We start from the raw sequence: 26474 nt of genomic DNA on the forward strand, positions 1-26474 counted from the left end.
CTCAAAGGAGCGTACAATCTAAGGGGTGGGGTAGACTGACAGAGAGACACAGGGGAGAGAAGGAGAGAAGGAGGAACGGAGGATAAGGGAAGGGGAATGAAGGGGAAGAGTCAGAAGAAAAGATAGGAAGTTAAGTGGGAGACTGGAAAGCTTTAAGAAAAAGGTGGGTTTTTAAAGCCCGTTTGAAACTGGACAGATTAGGGGAAGTTCTGATGGAGGGAGGGAGCTTGTTCCAGTGGAGGGGGGCAGCGCGGGCAAAGTCTTGGATACGAAGTCTTGGATCAAACTATCTATCTATCTATCTATCTATCTATCTATCTAAGATATCAATCCAAAACTTGCAAGATCACCGACATTTTACTGGAACTGATGTTTTGTTCATGTTTAAACTTTGCGTTGTTAAGTGCCTCCATTTTTTTTTTGTAATTGTCTGCATGTAATCTCAAATAATTTAGAGAAATATAATTTAATAAAGCCATATTTACAAGAAAGGTAAACTAACCTAGCAATATAACATTTGTAATACTTTTCTCTTTGAGACTCTGAAAACGTTTGATCCAGTTGTGGGACACAAGTCACAAATTTTCCAAAGTTAGCATGCTGATAATGGCCTCAGCTTTTTCTTTGGGTAGGATTGTCAAGGCTGTCCCAATATTGTCACCTTGCAATACATCAGAAGACCTGAAATCTTGATAAAAACACAGTCAAAGAGATCCGGTGCATTTTATATAATTATTCTAAGGACTGGGATTTACATAATGTTTCCATACTTTCCATAAAGCACCCACATATAAAAATAGAAAGTCAAGTGAGGAACTTCATTAATATGTTTCACAAATATCAGACCTGTGCAGCGTCGGACTGGCCCAGCGGGCTACCGGTTAAATGACCGCTAGGCCCGGCTACCTTACGGCCACACCCCCTTTTCCCAGTGGGCGGAGCTTACCTGGAGGTCCTCACCAGGGTCCTCTCCGGCGTCCCCGCTGCTTGCGATCGCCCCTCCCTAGTCAGCAATATGCAAGTGAACAGTCCCCTTGTGAGGTAGACAGAGGAAGAGAACACCCGGGAGCTGGTGATTGCATGCATGCGCAATTTCACTACTGGAAGACCGAGTCTTCCGCCTGGCAGCAGGACGCTGAAGCGTCCCCACGGCAACTAGTCTTTACAGACGGGAGCGACCAGGTAAACGGATGATGTCTGCAGCATAGCTGTAGCCCTGTTCTACTAAAGGGTAAGTCCGAATACCAGACTCCACTTCTGGCTGTATCCGATGGTTATATCTGCCTTATTTCTTGATCAAGGACCCGCTACGAGACTTTACCACTGTTTACCAGCACGTTAGTGGACTGATACCTTACAGCCCTGGAAACAGTGACAATTTGAGGAATCGTGATTTATGTTATTCTTTCACATATCTGTTCAACTGTGGACACTTCCACCCTGGGCATTATTTACACCACCTCAGCACTATTACATCAATTGATGAACTGTAGCTTTGTATGTCAGAGGTTTGGGAGTTATCTGCATAATATTGTAACTGAATGTAAAGTTACCCAACTGAGTTGCAACTCTATGTACCTTGTATGTACTTCAATAAATGTTTATTATTTAAGCTGTCCTACATGTGCCCAGGGATTTACCATTATTTTTGTATACTCAACCAAGGGCTGAGCTACCATTTCACCCTACTGCCTTCTCCCTTCCCCATCTCCCCGATCCCAAGAGGCTGCTACTATCTACACTTCACCATAGGGAGCGCTGAACTACCCATCTATCCTGCACCCTGCCTGTCCAGACACGATAATCCCATTTCATTGCAGTGAAACTACTCCTCCTATTTCTTTTTCGCTTTTCCTTTTTATTTTGTAAAATGCAGCTAATGGGTTTCAGTTGACCCATCATTAGAAACCAGTAGTAATTTATTTGAGATCCTAAATTCTGTTAGAGGTATGTTATGCAACGTGCTTGGGCATTTATTATTCCAAAACAGAAAATCTCTGTTACACTGTTAGAAATGAATGCAAATTCTTCAGTTGTCAGCTAAGAAACATTTTGTCATGCAAGTATGTTTAGCACATTTCGCAAATATATATATTTACAGGGAATATGATTTTGCATATTGCTATAGGACTAACCAGGTCTCTAATTTTAAGACTTCATTAACTTTTTCCCCATTGAATTAATAAAATAAATCCATACATTATTAGGCTAACATCCACTGATTTGCTTTTGTGACAGTCTGAGTCTTAGTCAATGACTTCCTGTCAGACAGGCACTCCCCCTCTAGTGTCAGGTCCCGCCTCTATGATGGCTGACCACACCCCCTCTGGTGGGCCCCTAGTGTTGCAGTTCCCCGGTGGGCCCTTCATGCCCCAGTCCGACACTGGACCTGTGGCATAATCATACCCGTCAACATGATCCATTTTACGCTGGACACATTTGGGCTCATGTATAGCTGGATTCAAGACACAGGCAAGAAAAAAACATTACTGGCATATATATATTCAGTCAGACACTTGTCAAGATACGCTCAGCTGTAATGTAGTAGCATTTATGCCATATGTTCATTAAGTGTACAAATATATGTTCTTATGCTGCACAAAAGCATACAGATAGTTTAGAGGTTTGACAGTGTTTTTAGAAAATGCTCAAGTTGCCTCACCCTATTTGTACTCAATATCACAATATAAAGAAATGTCATGTCAAATTGCCTCAACAGCATTCTTACTAAATGTGTAAGTCGCATTTTCAGTATAAAATGGATTAAATGCAAACACAAATACAAAATACAAATATAAACTAAATTATATTAAATTTAAATTAAATTATATTATATAAAACCGAAGTTAAATTAAATAACATCTCTTTCCTGCAGTAATCCAAATGGAAATGTTAATTAAGTAATGCGAATAGACGGCCTTGATTTCATATAATGTAGTTGCGACACTAATGAATAAAGTACTACCACCTGGAGTGCTCAAAATGCAATCAGCCAATCAAAAGGGCTGATAGTTATCATCATCATTTGTGTATATTGCCACCCACAAGATATGCACATCCTGACAGGCGTATCTGTGTCTACATCCAAGTCTACTTGATACCCAATTACTTGAACCAGCCCTCACTCAGCCTATGCTTGCACGCCATATCACTTCCTCGTTCCACTATTCCAGGTGTAAGGGTTGACCAAGACTGGGATATAATCAAGGCTAGTGCAAGCCCTGGGTACCTCCTACACACCACACTCCCAATCAGGCATTTCTCCCCCAACCACGCTGCTTCTTACCTCGGCAAAAGGGAGATGGGGCAGTATCCTGAGATTGGGAGTGTTTCACTTGGCTATGACATCACAGCCAAGTGCCAAACACCCTGAATAACTGACAAGGAGAATCAGCAGCCTGCAGCTTCACATGCAAAAAAGTGCTGACTGCTTCTCCTTTATGTCATTGGCTGGTGCTCCATGTGGGAGCGCCAGGAGGAATTAAAAACACTAAACGAGTGACATTGTATCACTCAGTGTTTTAGGCTTCCCCTAACCATAGATGGTGTAGGCAACCACCTAGGTTTGTCTATTGGTACCGCTGGTCCTGGGTAAGTCAGAAAAACATGAGTAATGATAAAATGTTTCTGCTGAAATGTTGACAGGCAAAATGAGATTACAGTTTTGTTTGGTTCTTTAGCCTTGAAGCCTATAGAAGGAGATCGCAAGCAGGTCCTATATAAAACTAAAATACAAGAAAGTAGCATTTTTTTTCCATAGTGCTAAGGAAATAGAAGACAATAAACAATTTTGCACCATCAAATAACATATCTGTGTGCTGCTGTGTGATAACTTAGAATAAATAAATTAGAATAGAGATGAGCGGGCTCGGATATCTAAAATCCGAGCCCACCCGAACGTTGCCGATCCGAGCCGGATCCGAGACAGATCCGGGTATTCCCGCCAATTGCAAAACTGAAACGAGGCTCTGAGTCATAATCCCGCTGTCGGATCTCGCGATACTCGGATCCTATAAATTCCCCGCTAGCCGCCGCCATCTTCACTCGGGCATTGATCAGGGTAGAGGGAGGGTGTGTTAGGTGGTCCTCTGTCCTGCTATATCTCGTGCTGTGCTGGGGAAATAACAATGCCCTTAGAAGGACACGACACAGCACAGAACAGCACAGCACGAAAATTTTTTAAAAAAGTTATAAAAAAAATAAAAAATAAATAATTATAAAAAAAAGAAATTAAAAAAACAAAACAAAACAATCCTGCAGTATAAGTCCATTGGTGCTGCAATATTACAAAGTTCACTGATTCTGCAGAATAGACTGGGAATTAGTGGAAATGATTGTTATTGAATGTTATTGAGGTTAATAATAGCGTAGGAGTGAAAATAAACCCAAAAACTTGAATTTAACACTTTTTATGTTTTTTTCAAAATAAATCCGAATCCAAAACCTTAAATCCGAATCAAAACCTTTAGTCAGGTGTTTTGCGAAACAAATCCAAACCCAAAACCTCAAGCAAATTCGAATCCAAAACACAAAACACGAGACACCAAAAGTGGCCGGTGCACATCCCTACATTAGAATATAATTTTCAGGGACACTTTGCTGCTGGATAGCTGTGTGTGAGCATGTTTTTATGTAGCGCTGTCTAAGATTTTTGAATATTGTTTATATCTTGTTCATTTTGTTATAGCGATTTTTTTTTGTTTATATCATTAATGGAGCATTGCATTTAGTGATTTTTTTTCTCTTTACTTTATATTGTATAGTTTGGGTGTGAAACGTTGGTAAAGAATCTGAAAGACAAAAGACTTTGGTGATGCCATTGGGTTTCAGATCTGAAACAGTGTGCAAAGTATTTAGAACAAAATAATGTATTACATTTTATTATAATTTTATTTGCTTTATGTGATTTTTCCTAACAGTTATGCATACTTACAAGAGGGTGATGAACATTCCCTAATATATTCAGAAGCAAGTGGTGATTTTCTGTACTTTTTCACATTCAGCTTTCTACTTTTGAATTGAGCAAACAGTAAAAATAGCATTTAGGAAATTGCTGTCACAGCACACATACGGATGCACATATAAAACTTTTACTTAGCTAGGCCTTGAAGTTTTGGGATATTGGTACTTCTCAGTTTGGATTAAAAGTCTGGAAACATTATATATTGGTGATACTCTATATCAAGGTTTACATTACACTTTACTTATTGAACAGTGTTTTTACATAATTAAGAAAGAAAAGCAGAGGAATTGTTCAAAGTATTTCTTCCAGTTCTATACAATGTTGTAAAGCAGGTGAAAAAAAAACGTTCATACAGCATAATCTAGTATTTTCTGTGAACTTCAAAAAAGCACCATGATGAATATGTACAAAAGCACAATGTACAAAGAAGAAAAAGACAGTAGTAAAAACATTTTCTATCATATCTTTCTTATTCCTGCATGCATCTGTTTGGTCAGATATTGCTATAAAAAGGGTTGGTATACACTTAAGATATAAAATAGAGAACACAAAAAAAACCACAAAATTTGCCAAAGTTTTTTTGTATTTTCCTTGAAGCGATTTATTAAAATAATATATCAATATTTATTTTTACTATTGTTTTTCTAACTGTTCATGTATAGATAATGATTTATACATTGTGTGGAAAATTTTAGCAATTGAGGGGAAGTTGAAGTAGTCCAATAGGCCTTTCCAGAAATAAATTTTAATAGTAGCACCTTTTTTCAGCAGTACAATAAATACAAACATACAGGTTCAATTGTATGCTTATATAATTTCATCTCATGTTAGATGACTGCACTTTAGATCAGCTCTGCCTCAGGGCCGTCTTTCCTATTGGGCACAATGGGCAGGTGCCCGGGGGCCCTGCAGCCCAGGGGGGCCCGTTGGAGGCAGCAAAAAAAAAAAAACCTGGAAAAAAAAAAAGACAATACTTACCATGCGGTCAGCTGGCGATCCGGCTCCCTCCATGGTCTCCTCCTCCGTACGGCGCTCGCAGTGCATGTCGGGCGTGACGTCATCACGCCCGCCCCAAACATCCATTGCGTAGCGCGATGGAGGAGGAGACCATGGAGGGAGCCGGATCGCCAGCTAACCGCAAGGTAAGTATTGTCTTTTTTTTTTTCAGGTTTTTTTTTTTTTTGCTGCCTCCGACGGGCCCCCCTGGGCTGCAGGGCCCATATATATAATCATTTTATTTTTTTGTATATATAGGGGCCCCGGTGCACTGCTGTGCCCGGGGGCCCAAGATGTTCTTAAGAGGGTCCTGCTCTGCCTTACCTCCCTTATCGTCCCTTATCGTCATCTTCTCCCATATAAAAAAGTTAAAAATTAATGAAGGCAGTGGGAAGTTACAGAGTATTTAAAAGGTCTACTAGAATTCTCGATTCAGCTGCTAGACCAGGTGAGTACCTGTCATTGATGATAGCATCTCTGTTTTTCCTTTGGTGTGATCTGCAGCCTCTTGGTGGCAACAGCTGCTGCAAATATTTCTGTGAACATGGGAATTAAGTACCATAGTTCTGTGTCCAGCAGTGAGCATGATGCCAAACACCAACTGGTGGATAACCATAAGAGTAACCATGCATCACAAAAGCGACAGCCTTCTGCAGTAATGTTAATATAAATGGTGAATAACAGTTATGATAGCCCACAGTTGTCTGTCTTAATATTTCTACAGTGATTAGTTCATATTTCCTGTCTCCAGCTCCCATTGTCTCTGTTCACTACAACCATACCACACCACCAGTAGCCACACAAAAATGCCAGCCACCGATGAATGCTTTAATATTGGTGGCTGATAATGCTTCTACTTTACGGCAGCCACACACACTTTCCTCACCATGAGCTATCAAAGTCTTTATGTATCAATTGTTCCCCAAACCTCTAATGTTGTAATTTCATTTGTCCAGGGAAATCATTATTATTTTATTTATTTATTTATTAACAGGTATTCATATATCAGCTACATATTATTTACAGACAATATTTACACATTCACATCAGAATCTCTCTCAGTGGACCTTATAATCTATAGTCCCTAGCACACTGACACATACATTCACCAGGATTAATTTCAACAGAAGCCAATTAACCTACCAGTATGTCTTTGGAGTGTGGGAAGAAACCGGAACACCTGGAGAAAACCCACGCAAAGATGGGGAAAACACACAAAGTCCAAACAGATGGGACACTGATTGGTATAGAAACCGGTGGTAATAGTATCACCGATTACGACCATTCTGACAAGTGTTATACCTACAACAAAAAAACGATGGCAGAAAAAGACAAACTAAATAGAAGCAGACTTACCTGAAAGACGAAGAGGCAGATGTCCGATGGCACCTCAGGCTGACAGGCAGTGATTCCGACTGGACAGCCCTCCGGCACTTCAGTGTGACGTGTGCGCGACTTACATGTATGGTAATTTAAAGCAGCAATGTCTGGACCTCGCAGGCTAAGTGTTGAAACATTAAGTCTGTGGGGTCCAGACCCATAGAAACAGGTCCCATAGCAAAAGAAAGCAGAGTGGGGAGCCTCTTCTGAGCATGTGCTGTCCAGCGCATGCACCACTTAGCAGAGGTTTCTGCTCTCCTACATAATATGCCTTAGAACCTTTCTTCCAAGTACCTTACCCACTGCTACCTAAAGCCCTGGAATCCTACCATGATATGTTTTTTTTATCATTACAATATAGAGTTCAGAGCTGTGCATAGTGTAAGCTTAGCATATGAATTGCAGTCTTGCTGTAAATTAAAAAGTTGTGAATGAGAGTCAGCAATGTGGATAGTATTTCCTTAAGCAAGCTGATAAAATGTATGCAAGTTACCATATACACCAGTGTTATCTTCACATGCATTTCAGTTATACACCATTTAGTTCACTCTCTCTTCTGTAGCATATCTGCTTAATCTCTTATTTGTAAGACAATTTCGATACTAAACAAAGTATTTAGATACAAAATATTAGTCTAGAAACTAAAGTAACATACTAGAAATATATGTAGCAAAATAACTAGCAAATTTGCTATACTCTGTTTTCCTCTCTTTGTGGAATATCACACACCACTGATATGAAACTAGGAAACTGAAATAAGAAATGTCTTATTATTTGCTCGTCCTGGAACCAAAATGATTAGTATTTCAGTGATTTTTATCTATCTCCATTTAAAATCATTAACATATATATATATATATATATATATATATATATATATATATATATATATATATATATATATATATATATATAATTTTCTAAAAAAGAGATGCTGTTGTTGCCACATATAAATTACAAGTCTGTGTATACAAAGGTGCAGGCTAACTTCATTAAGGTCTGTCTGCACATCGGCATCATGTGCGTGATCACTGCAGTTTTGAAGGTGAAGATCAATCTTGAACAAGTGCAAACATTACCATGGCTTACAGTCATATTACCCAGACACCTGTTTCATTTAGACATTTTTGTTTTTCTCCCAATATGTAGGTCAGATGAAATATAATTTATAATTTATATAATGCCTGAAAGTAAGGGTGAATCGCGTACATTAGTTGTGTAGTTGTGAAAATGTTTGCCTAGATGAACCAAGACACATACTTAAAATTATTTGAAACCATTTGTGATGGTTTCTGGTCAATATAAATATCTAAAAAGCACTTTAGTGTATTACAAAAAAAATAAACAAAACACATGAAATTATTCTCAATTTTAACCCACTCTTGATTGTTTAAATATCTTGTCAAAAAGTATCATTTAGTGTAGTGTTTTCCAAGCACAGGTGTAATCATTACTGACTGACACATTTTGAAAGATCCACAAGTGGCACTAATTATATTGTGTATCATGACTCCATGTGCAAGTATACAATGTGTAAGTTAGGGGAGTGCACTTGAATGGACTCTACATAGACTATGCTCTGCAAGACATGCACCGGGCCTTGATATTAATTCTCTAAAATGTGCTAAATTTTTAGTAATTAATTTTTTAGCAAGTAAATGCACGGCAAAGCATGTTAGGAGGTTGGAAATGAGATCAGGTGACAGTAACTAAGCACGCCAACTACACTACAAGCAGTAACTTCCATAGTAATATTATGGAACATGTGGGGCTAGTGCAGCACATTGCAGTGTTTTTTCTGCTCTTAAACAAGAGTTGAATCACACCATAACGCATAATGGTGGATTAACTTTGTAACTCGCACAGCTTTATATTTTCCTTTGTTTTTCAGACAAAAACAGGTATCAGTGTAAATTGTCACTTTACAAAGAAGACTCCTGGTGGTATATTTACTAAACCGTAGAATGTACTACAAATGACAACTAGAATCTGATTGGTTGCTATAGGCAACAACTCCACTTTTTCAAACCCACAATTTAGTAAATATACTCCCTGAATGACTATATATTTTTTTAAATCACTGTTGGTTTTCTTTTGTTTTTGTGACTAAATAGGGTACCATCCATCCATAGAACCAGACTTAGCTTGCCCAGCTCACTTTTTTTTATTACTAAGGTGGCTACTGAAGATAGTACTATTTTTTTGTCCATACCAGGAGCTCAACCAAAACCTAATTGAATTGGTGCTTAGATTTCCATCCATAGAGCTACATCAGCACAGTTTTAACCATGGTTCTCCTTCATATTTCTGATTTCCAGTTAATTCAACAAAGTATAGGTCTGTATAACACAGATTACATTAAAAAAGGTGTGAAGGGAAAGAGGACACATAATCTCAGAAGATGAATCCATTGTGGGTTTTTTAAATAACTTTTATTCCCAAAGGTACTAAGCCAGATACCTCAGAATCAGAATAGAGGAGAATGGGAAGTGACTCAACTCAAATCATTACTCAAATCAGCCTTCAAACAAAAGTGGTAACAAATAATTTCATAGTTTTCACTGTTCCTCAACTCAGATGACAACTAGAGAATGATTGGAAAAAAGAACAAAAAAGGAGTGTGTCCTGCTGTGGATAAGTGTGACAGAGTAGAGACTGCGGAACAAGAGAGATTGCTAAAAGATTATACACAGGGGGAGCTAAGGACTTGTACACCAGTAAAGATGATTTTCAGATAACTGTATTACGCCTAAAAAGTATTGAGATCATAGGATCTGAGGCTGCAAATTTCTAGTGTTAGCTGAGAGTTATAAATCAGTGACACCAGATGTACAGATTAAGAGATTAAAACCTGTGTTGAAATATTGATTGCTACTTAGTGTATTGATTTAAACTTTGTTTGTTGTGTTTTCTGAGTACTTGGCTTGCTTACAGTTACATATTTTGTGTGAGCTTGATGTTCTACCCATTGGCTGGTACCCAGTTTTGTGATAATAAGGTACATGAGGGGAAGGTGGGAGAATGTACTGTAATTAGGGATGTGCACCGGTGACTTTTAAGGTCTCGTGTTTTGTGTTTTGGATCCAGATTTTCTCGATGTTTTGGGTTCGGATTTGTTTTGCAAAACACCTGCCGAAACGTTTTGGTTCGGATTTAAGGTTTTGGATTTGGATTTTTTTTGAAAAAAAACTAAAAAGTGTAAAAATCAAGTTTTTGGGCTTATTTTCACTCCTACGCTATTATTAACCTCAATAACATTCAATAACAATAATTTCCACTAATTTAAAGGCTATTCTGAACACCTAACACCTCACAATAATTTTTTTTTTTTAGTACAAAACGTTGCAACGAGGTATCTTTCTGGACTGCGTAGAGGAGTGTTCCCCACAATACAATTAAAAACCCATCAACTGGTCTGAATTACACCCAAAAATAGTATCTGGACTGCGTAGAGGACTGGCCACTGGCCACCACAATATATTATAGAGAAAACCTTCAACAGGTCAGAATTACACCCAAAAATTGTATCTGGACTGCGTAGAGGACTGGCCACTGGCCACCACAATATAATATATAGAAAACCTTCAACAGGTCTGAATTACACCCAAAAATAGTATCTGGACTGCGTAGAGTAGTGGGCACTGGGCACCACAATAAAAAATATATAGAAAACCTTCAACAGGTCTGCATTACACCCAAAAATAGTATCTGGACTGCATAGAGGACTGGCCACTGGCCACCACAATATAATATATAGAAAAACTTCAACAGGTCAGAATTACACCCAAAAATAGTATCTGGACTGCGTAGAGTAGTGGGCACTGGGCACCATAATAAAATATATAGAAAACCTTCAACAGGTCTGAATTACACCCAAAAGTAGTATCTGGACTGCGTAGAGTAGTGGGCACTGGGCACTGCTATAAAAAATATATAAAAAACCTTCAACAGGTCTGCATTACACTGCACATACGGCTGCTCCTCCATCCTCTCCATCATATACATGTTGGAGTTTCAGCGTGTGAAAACCTCTTGTTTTTGATAATGTCAGTGCATTTTGAATATTTTTCAATTTGCCCCACAACACTGAATGTACTTTATCTATGATACGCATCTATCTATCTTGACTGCGTAGTGTGGTGGCCCCGGTACACAATTTGGTATCGAGGCCACAATATAATTAAAAAACCCTCCACGGGTCAGAATTCCACCAAAAAAGGGTATGGACTGCGTAGTGTGGTGTGCCCGGAACACAATTTTTTACAGCGCCAACAATATAATTAAAAAATTGGGCATCAACTGTCACCGTTGTTTAATATCTGATACACCTAAATATGGACTGCACAGTAGAGTGGCCCCGGTAGTAAATTTGGTGCCGGGGCCACAATACCTCCTCCAACTTCCAAGTGTAGTGTTTATAAAGACAGACAGCGTCGAAGTGTTATTAGTTGACTTTCTTAACCCTAAAATTGTCCCTGTTGCAAATATTCGTGCAATGGACAGTTACTTTTTCATTGAAAGACTCAAGCTTTCAAGTGTAGTGTTTATAAAATATAAACAACAATACAGTAGTTTTAGAGCACGTCAATACCTCTTGTTTTAAATTATGACAGGGCATTTTACTTTTGGTTTAATTTCTTGAATTTGTTTAAATTTGGTTTTACTTTTTGAACATGGCAAACGACTGTTGAATGGTCATATAATGCAAAAAAAAAAGTTCCAAGATGGAATTGTCCTTGGGCCCTCACACCCACCCTTATGTTGTTGAAATAGGACATGCACACTTTAACAAACCAATCATTTCAGTGACAGGGCCTACCAAACAACTTTGGCTGAAATGATTGGTTTGTTTGGGCCCCCACACCAAAAAAGCTATTCATCTCTCCCTGTACAGACTAAACAGGCTCCACTGAGGCAAGATGTCGTCCTCATCCTCAACCTCTGATTCCTCTCCCCCTACAGTGTGTACTTCCTCCTCCTCACACATTATCAATTTGTCCCCGCTGGACTCCAAAACCACAGGTCCCTCTGTACTATCTGGAGGGCAGTGCTGTACTTCATTGAGGAATTGATTATTCATTTTTATAAACATCATTTTTTCAACGTTATGAGGAAGCAACCTCCTTCGCCGCTAACTGACCAGGTTCCCCGCTGCACTAAAAACTCTTTCCGAGTACACACTGGAGGGGGGACAACTCAGGTAAAATAGAGCCAGTTTGTACAGGGGCTTCCAAACTGCCTTCTTTTCCTGCCAGTAACAATATGGGCTGTCTGACATGTCTACTTGAATGGTGTCAGCAAAGTAATCATCCACAATTTTTTCTATTGTGACAGCATCCAATGCGGCGAGAGTAGACATGTCTGCAATGGTTGGCAGGTCCTTCAGTCCGGACCAGATGTTATCAGCATCCCCGCTAGCGCCTCTTTTGGGAAAACTGAGCTTTTTCCTCGCAGCCATAGATGTGGAAGAAAATGAGGGTGGAGCTGTTGGCATGTCACGGTCCTCTTCAGAGGACAATCTCCTGACCAGCAGGTCTTTGCACCGCTGTAGACTTGTGTCCGCCGGAAACAGAGACACAACATACGCTTTAAACCGAGGATCGAGCACGGTGGCCAGAATGTATTCCTCTGACTTTAAAAGAGTGACCACCCTCGGATCCTGGCAAAGCGTACGAAGGGCTACATCCACAAGAGCTACATGCTTGGTGTAATCGCAATGGCTTACCAGCTCCTCCCTCACTTTCTCCAGCTGCTTCTGCAACAGCCTGATCAGGGGAATGACCTGACTCAAGCTGGCAGTGTCGGAACTGACTTCTCGTGTGGCAAGTTCAAATGGCTGCAGAACCTTGCACAACACGGAAATCAGTCTCCACTGCGCTTGACTGAGGCGCATCCCCATTCCTTTGCCTATGTCGTAGGTGGCTGTGTAGGCCTGAATGGCCTTTTGCTGCTCCTCCATCCTCTGCAGCATATAGAGGGTGGAGTTCCAGCGCATCACAACCTCTTGTTTGAGGTGATGGCAGGGCAGGTTCATGCTTTTTTGATGTGCCTCTAGTCTGCGGTAGGCACTGGCTGAATGACGAAAGTGTCCAGCAATTTTGCGCGCCACCGCAAGCATCTCCTGCACACCCCTGTCACTCTTGAGGTAATGCTGCACCACCAAATTAATGGTGTGGGCAAAACATGGGACGTGCTGGAAATTGCCCATATTTAATGCCCGCACAATGTTACTGGCATTGTCTGACACCACAAATCCCCATGAGAGTCTAAGTGGGGTAAGCCACTGGGAGATAATTTCCCTCAGTTTCTCTAATATGTTGTCAGCGTTGTGCCTCTTATTAAAGCCTGTAATACACAATGTTGCCTGCCTTTGCACGAGCAGCCATTTTGTAGATGCTGCTACTGATGCAGCTGTTGCTGTTGCTGCGGAAGGGGATGCATCTACCCAGTGGGCTGTCACAGTCATATAGTCCTTCGTTTGCCCAGAACCACTTGTCCACATGTCCGTGGTTAAGTGGACAGTGGGTACAACCGCATTTTTTAGAGCACTGAGGACACTTGATCGTACTTCTCTGTACATTTTTGGTATCGCCTGCCTAGTGAAGTGGAATCTCGACGGGATTTGGTACCGGGGACACAATACCTCCATCAACCCTCTAAATCCCACTCCACTGATGGCGGACACCGGGCGCACGTCTAACACCAACATTGCAGTTACAGCCGCAGTTATACGCTTTGCAATAGGGTGACTACTATAGTATTTTGTGGTCATGGCAAACGACTGTTGGACGGTCAATTGTTTTGTGAAAGACTTAGCGGTCTTATGACTTCCCCTCTGGGAAGATGACCGACTAACAGCAGCAACAGCAGCAGTGGCAGTAGTAGGCGTACCGCTGCAGGATTCCTCGGATGAATCCCGTATTGAGGAGGACTCAGTCTGGCTGCTGACTTGGGCTGCAGGACTGAATCTGATGGAGATTGTGGAGGAAATTGATGAGGAGGGTGTTGCTGGTGTGTATCCAACTGGACCACGGGATTTAGGTGTCCCTGTACCGATGAGGGTCCTAGCACCAGTTCCTGAACTAACCACTGAACTATGAAGGTTATTCAGGTGACGTATAAGGGAGGATGTTCCTAGGTGGGCAAGATCCTTACCCCTGCTTATTTGAGCTTTTCATAAGCTACATATGGCCATACATTGGTTGTCTGGATTTGGATAAAAATAACTCCAGACCGAAGAGGTGCATTTTTTGGTCTTCTGACCAGGCATGACGATGGGCTTTTTCATCCCATGGACATCAGCTGTTTCCCCCCCTGGTGCCTCATTTACAATAACCACATCACCATCCTCATCATCAAGTTCCTCCACAGCGCCAGCTACATCATCAATAGGCTCCTCCCGAGCCACCTCTTCCCGTACAGTGATGGGAAGGTCAGGCTTGACAACCACCAACACCCTTGGACTCGCCTTGAGGATTTGTGATAATTTCTCTTTAGAAGGCAGAGTTATTTGCTGTTTTGTTGCTGACAGCATAACTCTCTTCAATTTTTTGTAGGGGGGGGGGAGGAGGAGGAGGGATAAGATCCGTGGGTGAAGCTGAACCACTAGTCATGACATGAACACGGGCCAGGGCCTAAGCCGTTCCTTGCCACTCCGTGTCGTAAATGGCATATTGGCAACTTTACGTTTCTCCTCAGATGATTTTAAGTTTCTCTTTTTGCTACTTTTTCTTAACTTGGGCTTTTTGGATTTTACATGCCCTGTACTACGAGATTGGGCATCGGGCTTGGAAGACGACGTTGATGGCATTTCATCGTCTATGTCATGACTAGTGGCAGCAGCTTCAGCATTAGGAGGAAGTGGGTCTTGATCTTTCCCTACTTTATCCTCCAAATTTTTGGTCTCCATTATATGTAGCACAAGATACTGCAGAATGTGTGAACTTGGTAATATTGCAGTACCAATGGACTTATACTGCTGGATTGGTTTTGCAAATTTGGTTATAATTACTTTTTTTTTTTTTTTTTAATATTTTTTATAACTTTTTTTTTATTTTTTAAAAACTTGGGAATAATGGGGAAATAACTATGCCCTTAGAAGCACAGAGCACAGGACACAGCACCACTGGACTGAACAGGACACAGCACAGGACCCAGCAGCACTACTGAACTCAGCAGGACAGAGCACAGGACACAGCACCACTGGACTGATACTGCAGAATGTGTGAACTTTGTAATATTGCAGTACCACTGGACTTTTACTGCTGAATGTGTGAACTTGGTAATATTGCAGTACCAATGGGCTTATACTGCTGGATTGGTTTTGCAAATTTGGTTATAATTATATATTTTTTTTAAAAATTGTATTTTTATTTTTTTATAACTTTTTTTTTATTTTTTAAAAACTTGGGAATAATGGGGAAATAACTATGCCCTTAGAAGCACAGAGCACAGGACACAGCACCACTGGACTGAACAGGACACAGCACAGGACCCAGCAGCACCACTGACCTCAGAAGGACAGAGCACAGGACACAGCACCACTGGACTGAGCACAGCACAGCACAGCACAGCACAGCACTTAACTGAACAGCACGAGATATAGCAGGACAGAGGACCACCTAACACACCCTCCCTCTACCCTGATCAATGCCCGAGTGAAGATGGCGGCGACTAGCGGGGAATTTATAGGATCCGAGTATCGCGAGATCCGACAACGGGATTATGAGTCAGAGCCTCAGTTTTAGATTTGAATTTGGCGCCAATACCCGGATCTGTCTCGGATCCGACTCGGATCCGACTCGGATCAGCAACGTTCGGGTGGGCTCGGATTTCATAAATAAGAGTGCGCTCATCTCTAACTGTAATCTATCAAAAATTGTGTTCAATAGTCAAAATCATCCATAAACCCTTAATTCATCATAGGAGCAGAAAGCAGAAATGCATTGCTCATAGAAATTACTCTGAAAATTCTCAGCCAATCACAATTAATGTTTATATGCTGGCCACTTGTGATTGACTGAAAGGTACTAACTTCAAAGACAAGAAAGCAATGAAATTCTATTGTGGAACTTGTAGAGCATAGCCTGGATGGCAGAGCATCCATGTGCTTGTGATTCCACAATTGCCAGCAAATGATGTGATTTGTATTTCCATAAGTGCAGCATGTACAGGCAAGTTAATGGCTGACAGTGCTGACTTTTTTAAAATTATGTATATATTCATTTATTTAACATGTTTTTGCATTTAAACACATTGTCATTTTAAATTATGCCGGCAAAGTCGCCGAATATCGTCTATTTGCTAGAATCGGTACTTAGTACATTTTACCCCACAGTCTTTGTATTGGGTATATTTAAGACTCCAGGGGGTAAATGTATGAACCTCCGGATTCTTCAACTCCGGCGAGTTCAGCGTCTTCAGCGCTTAAATTTAAAGCGGCGCTGTCTTGTAAAGGGAAACTTCCCTTTACAAGGCAGCGCCGCTTTAAATTTAAGCGCTGAAGACGCTGAACTCGCCGGAGTTGAAGAATCCGGAGGTTCATACATTTACCCAAAGGCCTATTAACTGATTTCTTAAAAAAAAAACAAGTAGATCAACTAGGTTTTTTAAAGTTTCTTTATAAATCTACTACAGAATGTGGACAACAATATAATTATTTGTTTAATCATTGACTCGTACACAAGGCAATGGCATAACTATCATAATATCTTAATTGTGTTTTATGATCTCCCATTCTACCAGTCCAAAATGTATAGCAAACATTCAGATGCATACTTAATCTAATAGAAGCTAACAAGTCAGTTTACACTCAATTTAGTAGTGCTAGCAATAGAGGAGAATTGATAGCATGTCTTATGAAAGGGTCTCTGGTTAAATAAAGAAAACTAAAAAATAAATCAATAGACTTGAAAATGCAATAACAATCAACAATAGTTTCCACTCAGCTCCATTGCAAGCACAAACAATAAGCATCTCATCGTCAGGTTCTGCTAAAATGAGAACTTCTACATATATATGTAAATATTATTAATTACTCATTTATGTAGGGTGGCATGCATATAAGGCTTAGTGATTCTTAAGATAAAGATACAACGTGTACCACAATGCAGACTTCATACTTTAATACATAATGCACAAAAATAAATACTTCCTCCTGGACTTTGAAATTGGCCTAGTCTTAGCTTATTATTGACTCCATCAATCATCTCATTATTGTGATTGGCCTTACTCTTTTCCCCACTCCCACGCCCCCAATTCCCCCCCACCCCCCTGGTTTTTAGTAGTGCTGTAAGAAGAACAGAGGAGGAACACCTTAGTAAAATATTTTACTCGGTTGTAATGCAGCTTTAAATTTAATTTGTGCAACTCAATTATCACACACATATGGATGGGGATTGAATTTTACATTATCATAAAGATAATTGAAAATAAATAGCTTTTTTTTTGGAAATATAATTGGGCTTATTTTGTGAGAGTCTAGTGCAGGCCTTTCCAACCTGCGGCCCTCCAGGTGTTGTGAAACTACAAGCCCCAGCATGCTTTGCTGGTAGACAACCAGTTGATAGCTGGAAGGGCATGCTGGGACTTGTAGTTTCACAAACATCTGGAGGGCCGCAGGTTGGACAGGCCTGGTCTAGTGCATTTCAATTGAGTACCTTTTTTATTTGACCCCCAATGTGCACAAAATATGTTCATGAAGATGGCAGTAATAGCAGTCATTTAAGTAGTAGCAATAGTATTGCTTCATTTATTGATACTATCTCTTTTAAGCATATTTTAAGGCACTTTTATGTAAACGTATTATTATTAAAGTTCTTATGTTGGCTTGTGACTGAAATCTTATGTCAGTGCTATATACATAATTCATAATTTAAATAATAATTTTTAGTATGAATTTTTATGACAGAGGTTTAAGTTAAAATCCAAATGCAGAAAAAATGGATATTAAGCAATGTGCATAGCAGACGTAGATCAGCAATATTTATTGTCTGGTGAGATAACACAGTAACTTAAACACGCTTATTGATGGTGAGTTCTTTCACGGTAGAGTGTAGCTCTGTAAGAATAAAATGCACAAGGAAAATATCAGAAGGTTTGTGCAGTAGTTTTCTATCCTGACAAGTATTATTTTTAAGCATTAGAAGAAGAAAAAAGCTCAGTAATAAATTCCTCCGTTTTGAGTGTTGCAGTACATCCTACCTGCATATAAATTTGACATCCATTTTGCTAATACAGTGTAGCATCATATCTTTTGCTAACACATGTGAGTAATTCATTTGAAATATTTTCTTGACTGTAAGATGGCATAAATCATTTTTGGAAATGAGGAAAAAAACATTTTATTACAGTGCTGTGTGGGATGAATCATGTTGGTTTTAATAACAGCAAAGCTTTGTGCCATTCACATAAGTTTCTCAACACTCTGGTTTCATCTACTGTTACTCGACACTCAAGGAGTAAAAAGTAGTCTTAACTGGTGGTCTATTTTCTTTTCAGGTTAGATTATATGCGCGGCCTGATGCAGTCAGAAGAGGGTCCGGGGACTATGCCCTTAATATCACAAAAAGACTTTTGGAATTCTATGAGGATTACTTCAAGGTTGCATATTCCTTGCCAAAATTAGGTAAGGGAAAACAAATGAATATTTTTACTGCTTTTCATTTTCTTTCTACAGTGTTATGCTATCCAATATTTTATTTCTGTAGTGATATACTGTTCTGTGTTTGCATACCATTATAATGAAGATTACTACACTTCTGTACCAATTCGCATATTGGCAAACACAACAGAAGAAAGGTAATGGAGATGAATGATTCTGCAATAATTTACTTTATTAAACAGTTATACACACTGAAATTCTTGTAATCTAATATTTTATACACATAAACAGATACATACATATAAAGCTGTAATGTCAACATGGACGAACACATCACATTTTGTAAACAAATTGTGCTACATATTCACTGCTTGATATCTAATGTTAAAGCAAATATAAATCAATATAAATAATTTGTTTTGAAATTGCAACAGCGTTAAGCCTTCATATATGTACAGCAGTCATGTGTATTTTTTTCACATTTATTCTACTAAACATAGTTAGTGTTGTAGCATAAGTGCAACACAGAATAAAGCAATTAGACAACACGTCAATCTTTCATTTGCTGACAATGGGCCTGATTCATTAAGGAATGTTAAGTAAAAAAATTGAGCAAGTAGTCTCCTGGACAAAACCATGTTACAATGCAAGGGGTGCAAATTAGTTTTCTATTTTGCACATAAGTTAAATACTGTCTGTTTTTTCATGTAGCACACAGATATCAACTTTAAATTTCAGTGTACAAATAAGCTATCAAGTATTTGTGTGCTACATGAAAAAACAGTCAGTATTTAACTTATGTGCAAAATAATAAACTAATTTGCACCCCTTGCATTGTAACATGGTTTTGACCAGGAGATACTTACTCATTTTTTTTTACTTAACCTTCCCTAATGAATCAGGCCCAATATTCAGATCTATGAACAGTGCCAGAAACAAATGGTAAGTAGCTAAAAATGTGATACCCTAGCCAAACGCTAAGTACCTCTGGTGTTTACATTGGGGAGGTTGATGTGTGTTGCCACTGCTCGTGCACATTTTTGGGTGACTTTTAATTCTTTCGCATATGTAGTGGTGATGTTGGAGCCAGACAGTGCTGCTAGATGATGCATAGAATTAAAAGGGGAGGCGGTTAAAAGTGAACTGATGACCCCTGAAGCAGTTGGAAGGAGCTGTTGGTTTTTGAACTTTGACCCCTGAGGCAGTTGGAAGCAGCTGTTGGTTTTTTTAACTATGACTTTTCGGACAGTTGGACGGAGCTGTTCAGGAGAAAGTGTGGAGTCTCTGAGGAGGAGAGCCTGTTTTGTTTTTATTGGGAACTGAGGTGACAGAGAGAAAAGTGAAGTGCAGTGAAAATGCTGACGCAGGCTGCATATGTTGACAGAGAGTGACAGTGTGAAAGGAGAATTTCTTGCTGAAAGAAATACAAAAAGGTCTGTAAACATATATTTTTCACAGACTCTGACCTTTAAATTTACACCCCTGACTGATAACACAAGTGTGTAAAGTACAGGTTAATCACAGTAGCAAGAATTAGCATAACTTTTATGCCTCAAATGTCTTGCAGTACATATTAATAACTAACGAGTATCCATTGACTATATGTAAATAAATACCAATACAGATACCCTTGCTGCAGTGGCTCAGATTTTACAAAGCCTTCAGGGGCAACAGCTTCAGCAATTAGTTCAGTCTTTGCACATCCAGCAACAGAAGCCCCAGCCCTCACTTCTGCAAGCACTAGATGCAGGCCTAGTAGTTCAGCTGCAAGCACTCACACCACAGCTTACAGCTGCAGCTACTGCATCAAACACACTCAACCCATTGGAGTAAAGTGTATCTCACAGTAAGAAACTGAAGGACATATTTGATTTTGGGGAGCACACTGTCCACACTGAAGAGCCAAAATAAAGGACACACCACAAATCCCTCATGTATCAGGATTTGTAATCAGCTCCCTTTCCATCATCTTGCGGAACATTTGCAGACAGCAGCACTGAATAATCAGAAAATAACTTCCATGTGCACCACCTGGACAGCGTAGTACTAGTGGTTTAACAATATATTATTTACTGTGCAGTAATTTTCTTAGAAATAGTGTTTATAACTGTCTTGAAAAGTCTATGTTGATTTTAACTATTTATTTTGTAAGAGATTTTACATGAGTTTACCAATTCAATTTCCAGTCAACAGTCTGTTGCACTTAGTAGAAAAATTCAGACAGGTAACAAAGAAGAGAACGGGCTCATGTACAGAAGGTAAATAAAACAATTAGCGTGGAGCGGTGGTTATAGCAGTGGTTATATATTTTATGGAGAGAGGAGCATGGAGGGGGTAGGAGTGTAGGGGGGATATACACTGGGTAAGGTGGGAGGGGGGGGAGATCGGCATTTCACTCAGGTAATACCAGGTACTAGAGCATGGTGTGTGTGAAATCCCGGATTCCACACCTCACGGAATTTAGGCACAGAATCATTCAGAAGGGCAGTGATATATTCAATGGAGGAAACAAGCCAAATACGATTAAAAAGTTATGTCTATGAAGGTGGAGTGGGTTGCTTCCATGCACGTGCAATGAGCAGTTTGGACGCCTGGTATATATATGCTATTAACCAGTTGGCAGGCTTGTCGATCCCAGGGATGGGTTGGTTAATTAAATCTGTACAGGTTTCTTGGGTACTCTAATACCAGTCACCTGGCAAGCTAAAGCTAGGGTAAGATCCCAAAAGGTGTGTATAATAGGACATTCCCACCAAATGTGCATGAAAGTGCCCTGAGCTCCACAAAGGCACCAACATCACTCAAAAACTGATGGGTACATATGGGGAAGTATTTCTGGAACCAAGTACCAACGTGTATATATTTTATAACAATTTTTCTGTACACCCGCATTAATAGAGACCTTAGCACTACGTGGTTGGATGATGGACCACTCCTCGCTTTCCAGTGAGGTGGCAAGGTCGCGCTGCCACGCTTCTTCATGAGATTTGAGTGTTTGGTCAGAAGTTGCGGTCAGCATGCGATACAAAATTGATATGTTGTCTCTGCATCCAGCAAAGTATAAGCAGTTTCATTCAAAGAAGGAGAACGTGCGAAGTCATGTAGATCAGGATTGGGATTGTATAAAATTTTGAATTTCTAATATTTGAATTGTGTGGTGGGGGAGAGTGGCATTTTATCTGAATTTCTTCGAATGGTGTAGAGGATGTTTCCCCCAAATGTGTAGGAAGCGGTCAATCTTATGCGATCTCCACCAGCGGGAGACTGCACCTGACTGACCTGGCGAAAACAATGGGTGAGTCCAGATGGGCGTCAGGGAAGATGGGTAGGGGGTTAGCATGGGACAATATATATAACGGCCACAGATCCGTCACACCTGGCGCCTAGTATCAATCAAATATAATATATATTCAGTCCTATCGTATAAGATGTGCATATCATATATAGGCATAACATAAACTTTCACATAGTCCAGTGTTTTGCAAGACTTCTAAATATAGTGTCTCTGCGTAGGAAGGTAACATATACCGTGTTCATCTAGTTCCGTCCAGATATATACGAGAAACCCCTTAGGGAAATGTACTTACCAGACGTAGGTAGTACATTCGCATGTAATACTTCTCGATAGTCGTCCTGTAGGTTCAATTATCAGCTCAATACGATATATTTGCGGTGACTTCTTATCCTTGCAATTCTGATCACTCCAATCATCCGGTAGAAGAAACACCTAGCGAACGGTCACTCCCTCCAATTCCTCGCTGGTTCACAGTCCTGTGAACTTTGCACTGATTTCTCTAATGTAAGAATTTCTCGTTCATTCCTCTCATGGTTATATGCTGAAATATCCCCGGTATCACCGGTATCTCTTGGTGGAAATCCGTCGGGTATATAAATAAGCGGGGGAATATAAGAAAATGCTAATAGTGCATTAACTTTAACATAAAACAGTTTATTCAATATACAAACACGTACATGCTTTTCAATGCAATAAAATCACTCGAGTCTCCTCATTTGATGTGCCCTTACCCGCATAAGATGAAAAATATGCAATACATCAAACATCCATAGAATCGCCTGCAACTCTTAGGAATAAGGGTATATGGTGAGGGACACCCGCTCCTGAACCTCTAGCCAACGCGTTTCGATTCAAACTGAATCTTTCTCAAGGCTTGTATGAGGTACGTTCTTGCTGTCTATTTAAGCTGATCGATGTTCCGTGCGCAGGTGTTAGATGTTAGCTATAAGCACTCCCCGCAACATATATTCAGCTTATATATTCTTAATACATTCTGTTAAACATTTGTAAACTATGGATCAGTCAGAAATCTTTCTATGGTTATTAAAAATAAATATTAAATATAGGCAGTCTCCATACCAATCCATAAACTGTAATACAGCAATCTTTACAAGTTATTGCTTTTAAGGAATGGGAAAAACCGGACCCGATCTCGATCTAGATCTATATATGTATCTCTACTCTAATTACATAAACAGAAATAGTGATACAATTACAGTTATACTTTATGACAAGTGAAGGAGGGACGTAGATATTAGATTAAATATACTAATCAAAACAAATCCCACAGGATCTGCACATATGGTCTACCAAACCGAACATAGGTAGAATCAACAGAGGGTCTAGGTATACTCTATATCTCGTAACTATAATTCGATGAAGTAGGGAAGACATATCTATAATAAATAAATACGGTCTATGTCGTTCAAGAGCACCTACTGATAATAGAGCTCCTGAATTTGAAGAGATAGTACATATCAAATACAATAATATATATGCAAACATAAACATATAGATCAAGAGAATATCGGAGAAATATAGTCTATCTACTCAAATCTACAGGTGTATATATACGGGGATAGATACATAATTAAGAATAACATGTCTATTACACATAGCGGATGACTTAATTTACATAAGAAACCATTTAGTTTCGAAATCCTTATTGAGACCCCTAGGAATGAGTGTGTCTAGATAGTATATCATCCTCATTTCCGCTTGTGCCAATTGTACCATTGAGTTCTTCTTCCTCCAATCCCCTGATATCTTTTGTATGCCACAAAAGTAATTGATTTCTCTAACATCACAGTTATGTTGTTCTTTGAAATGTAGTGATAGAGAGTGTTGATCATACCCTTTCTTAATATTTCTAATATGCTCTCCCCATCTATCTTTCAATTTTCTAGATGTTCTCCCAACATACTGTCTATTACATGTACATTCCACCACATAGATACAGTTGGTAGAATTACATGTCATAAATTCTTTAATATTATGTACAAAATCTGTAGAGGAGGATCTCACTTCTTCTCTTTTCTTCCCATGTCCTTTCACCATACGGCAAGGTTGGCATATTCCACATCTATAAAAACCCCGTGATTTAATTGTCATCTCTGGTTTTTGTTTCAAACAACTTTTTACCACCTGGTTCCTTATAGTGGAAGCTCTTCTATATATAAATTTAGGATATTGTTGTATAACTCCATTGAGCATGGGGTCTCTCGTAAGAATCGACCAATGCCGTTTTATGATTTTTTCAAATTCTTTTGAATGAGAACAGTATTGGGAAATAAATGGAATTCCCAAGTCTCCATTTTTCGGAGTTTTGTCCTTTATTTTCGGGACGAGTAGCTGCTCCCTATCAATATTCTGCACTTGTTCTATCATTTGTTCTACTTTACCCTCATTATACCCCTTTTCTATGAATTTAACTTTTAGTTCTTTTGCTTTTTCCTGGAACCTATGATGTTCCGTACAGTTTCTTTTGATCCTTTTTAGTTGGCCCATTGGTATATTCTCTAGCCATTTGTAATGATGATTACTTTCAATAGGGATGAGGGAATTATTTACAACCCCTTATGTCTTTTATAAAATCCTATCTTAGGGACACAATGGATATGCTCAACAAATTGAAAGAGATAGAATGGCATTATACCCCTTTTCATAGAAAAGGGGTATAATGAGGGTAAAGTAGAACAAATGATAGAACAAGTGGAGAATATTGATAGGGAGCAGCTACTCGTCCCGAAAATAAAGGACAAAACTCCGAAAAATGGAGACTTGGGAATTCCATTTATTTCCCAATACTGTTCTCATTCAAAAGAATTTGAAAAAATCATAAAACGGCATTGGTCGATTCTTACGAGAGACCCCATGCTCAATGGAGTTATACAACAATATCCTAAATTTATATATAGAAGAGCTTCCACTATAAGGAACCAGGTGGTAAAAAGTTGTTTGAAACAAAAACCAGAGATGACAATTAAATCACGGGGTTTTTATAGATGTGGAATATGCCAACCTTGCCGTATGGTGAAAGGACATGGGAAGAAAAGAGAAGAAGTGAGATCCTCCTCTACAGATTTTGTACATAATATTAAAGAATTTATGACATGTAATTCTACCAACTGTATCTATGTGGTGGAATGTACATGTAATAGACAGTATGTTGGGAGAACATCTAGAAAATTGAAAGATAGATGGGGAGAGCATATTAGAAATATTAAGAAAGGGTATGATCAACACTCTCTATCACTACATTTCAAAGAACAACATAACTGTGATGTTAGAGAAATCAATTACTTTTGTGGCATACAAAAGATATCAGGGGATTGGAGGAAGAAGAACTCAATGGTACAATTGGCACAAGCGGAAATGAGGATGATATACCATCTAGACACACTCATTCCTAGGGGTCTCAATAAGGATTTCGAAACTAAATGGTTTCTTATGTAAATTAAGTCATCCGCTATGTGTAATAGACATGTTATTCTTAATTATGTATCTATCCCCGTATATATACACCTGTAGATTTGAGTAGATAGACTATATTTCTCCGATATTCTCTTGATCTATATGTTTATGTTTGCATATATATTATTGTATTTGATATGTACTATCTCTTCAAATTCAGGAGCTCTATTATCAGTAGGTGCTCTTGAACGACATAGACCGTATTTATTTATTATAGATATGTCTTCCCTACTTCATCGAATTATAGTTACGAGATATAGAGTATACCTAGACCCTCTGTTGATTCTAGCTATGTTCGGTTTGGTAGACCATATGTGCAGATCCTGTGGGATTTGTTTTGATTAGTATATTTAATCTAATATCTACGTCCTTCCTTCACTTGTCATAAAGTATAACTGTAATTGTATCACTATTTCTGTTTATGTAATTAGAGTAGAGATACATATATAGATCTAGATCGAGATCGGGTCCGGTTTTTCCCATTCCTTAAAAGCAATAACTTGTAAAGATTGCTGTATTACAGTTTATGGATTGGTATGGAGACTGCCTATATTTAATATTTATTTTTAATAACCATAGAAAGATTTCTGACTGATCCATAGTTTACAAATGTTTAACAGAATGTATTAAGAATATATAAGCTGAATATATGTTGCGGGGAGTGCTTATAGCTAACATCTAACACCTGCGCACGGAACATCGATCAGCTTAAATAGACAGCAAGAACGTACCTCATACAAGCCTTGAGAAAGATTCAGTTTGAA

At 39.1% G+C, this 26474-nt stretch overlaps 1 protein-coding gene across 1 annotated transcript in view; it reads left to right on the forward strand.

Annotated features, from left to right (window-relative positions):
• Nucleotides 1-26474, forward strand: part of TRHDE (thyrotropin releasing hormone degrading enzyme) — a 640581-nt gene that overhangs the window by 213251 nt on the left and 400856 nt on the right. Inside the window, exon 3 of the mRNA XM_075209536.1 lies at nt 18839-18965. Coding sequence (XP_075065637.1) covers nt 18839-18965 — 127 coding nt within the window. The remainder of the gene's footprint in view (nt 1-18838; nt 18966-26474) is intronic.

The sequence above is a fragment of the Mixophyes fleayi genome, chromosome 4 (genome assembly GCF_038048845.1).
Source record: "Mixophyes fleayi isolate aMixFle1 chromosome 4, aMixFle1.hap1, whole genome shotgun sequence".
NCBI classification, from domain to species: domain Eukaryota; kingdom Metazoa; phylum Chordata; class Amphibia; order Anura; family Limnodynastidae; genus Mixophyes; species Mixophyes fleayi.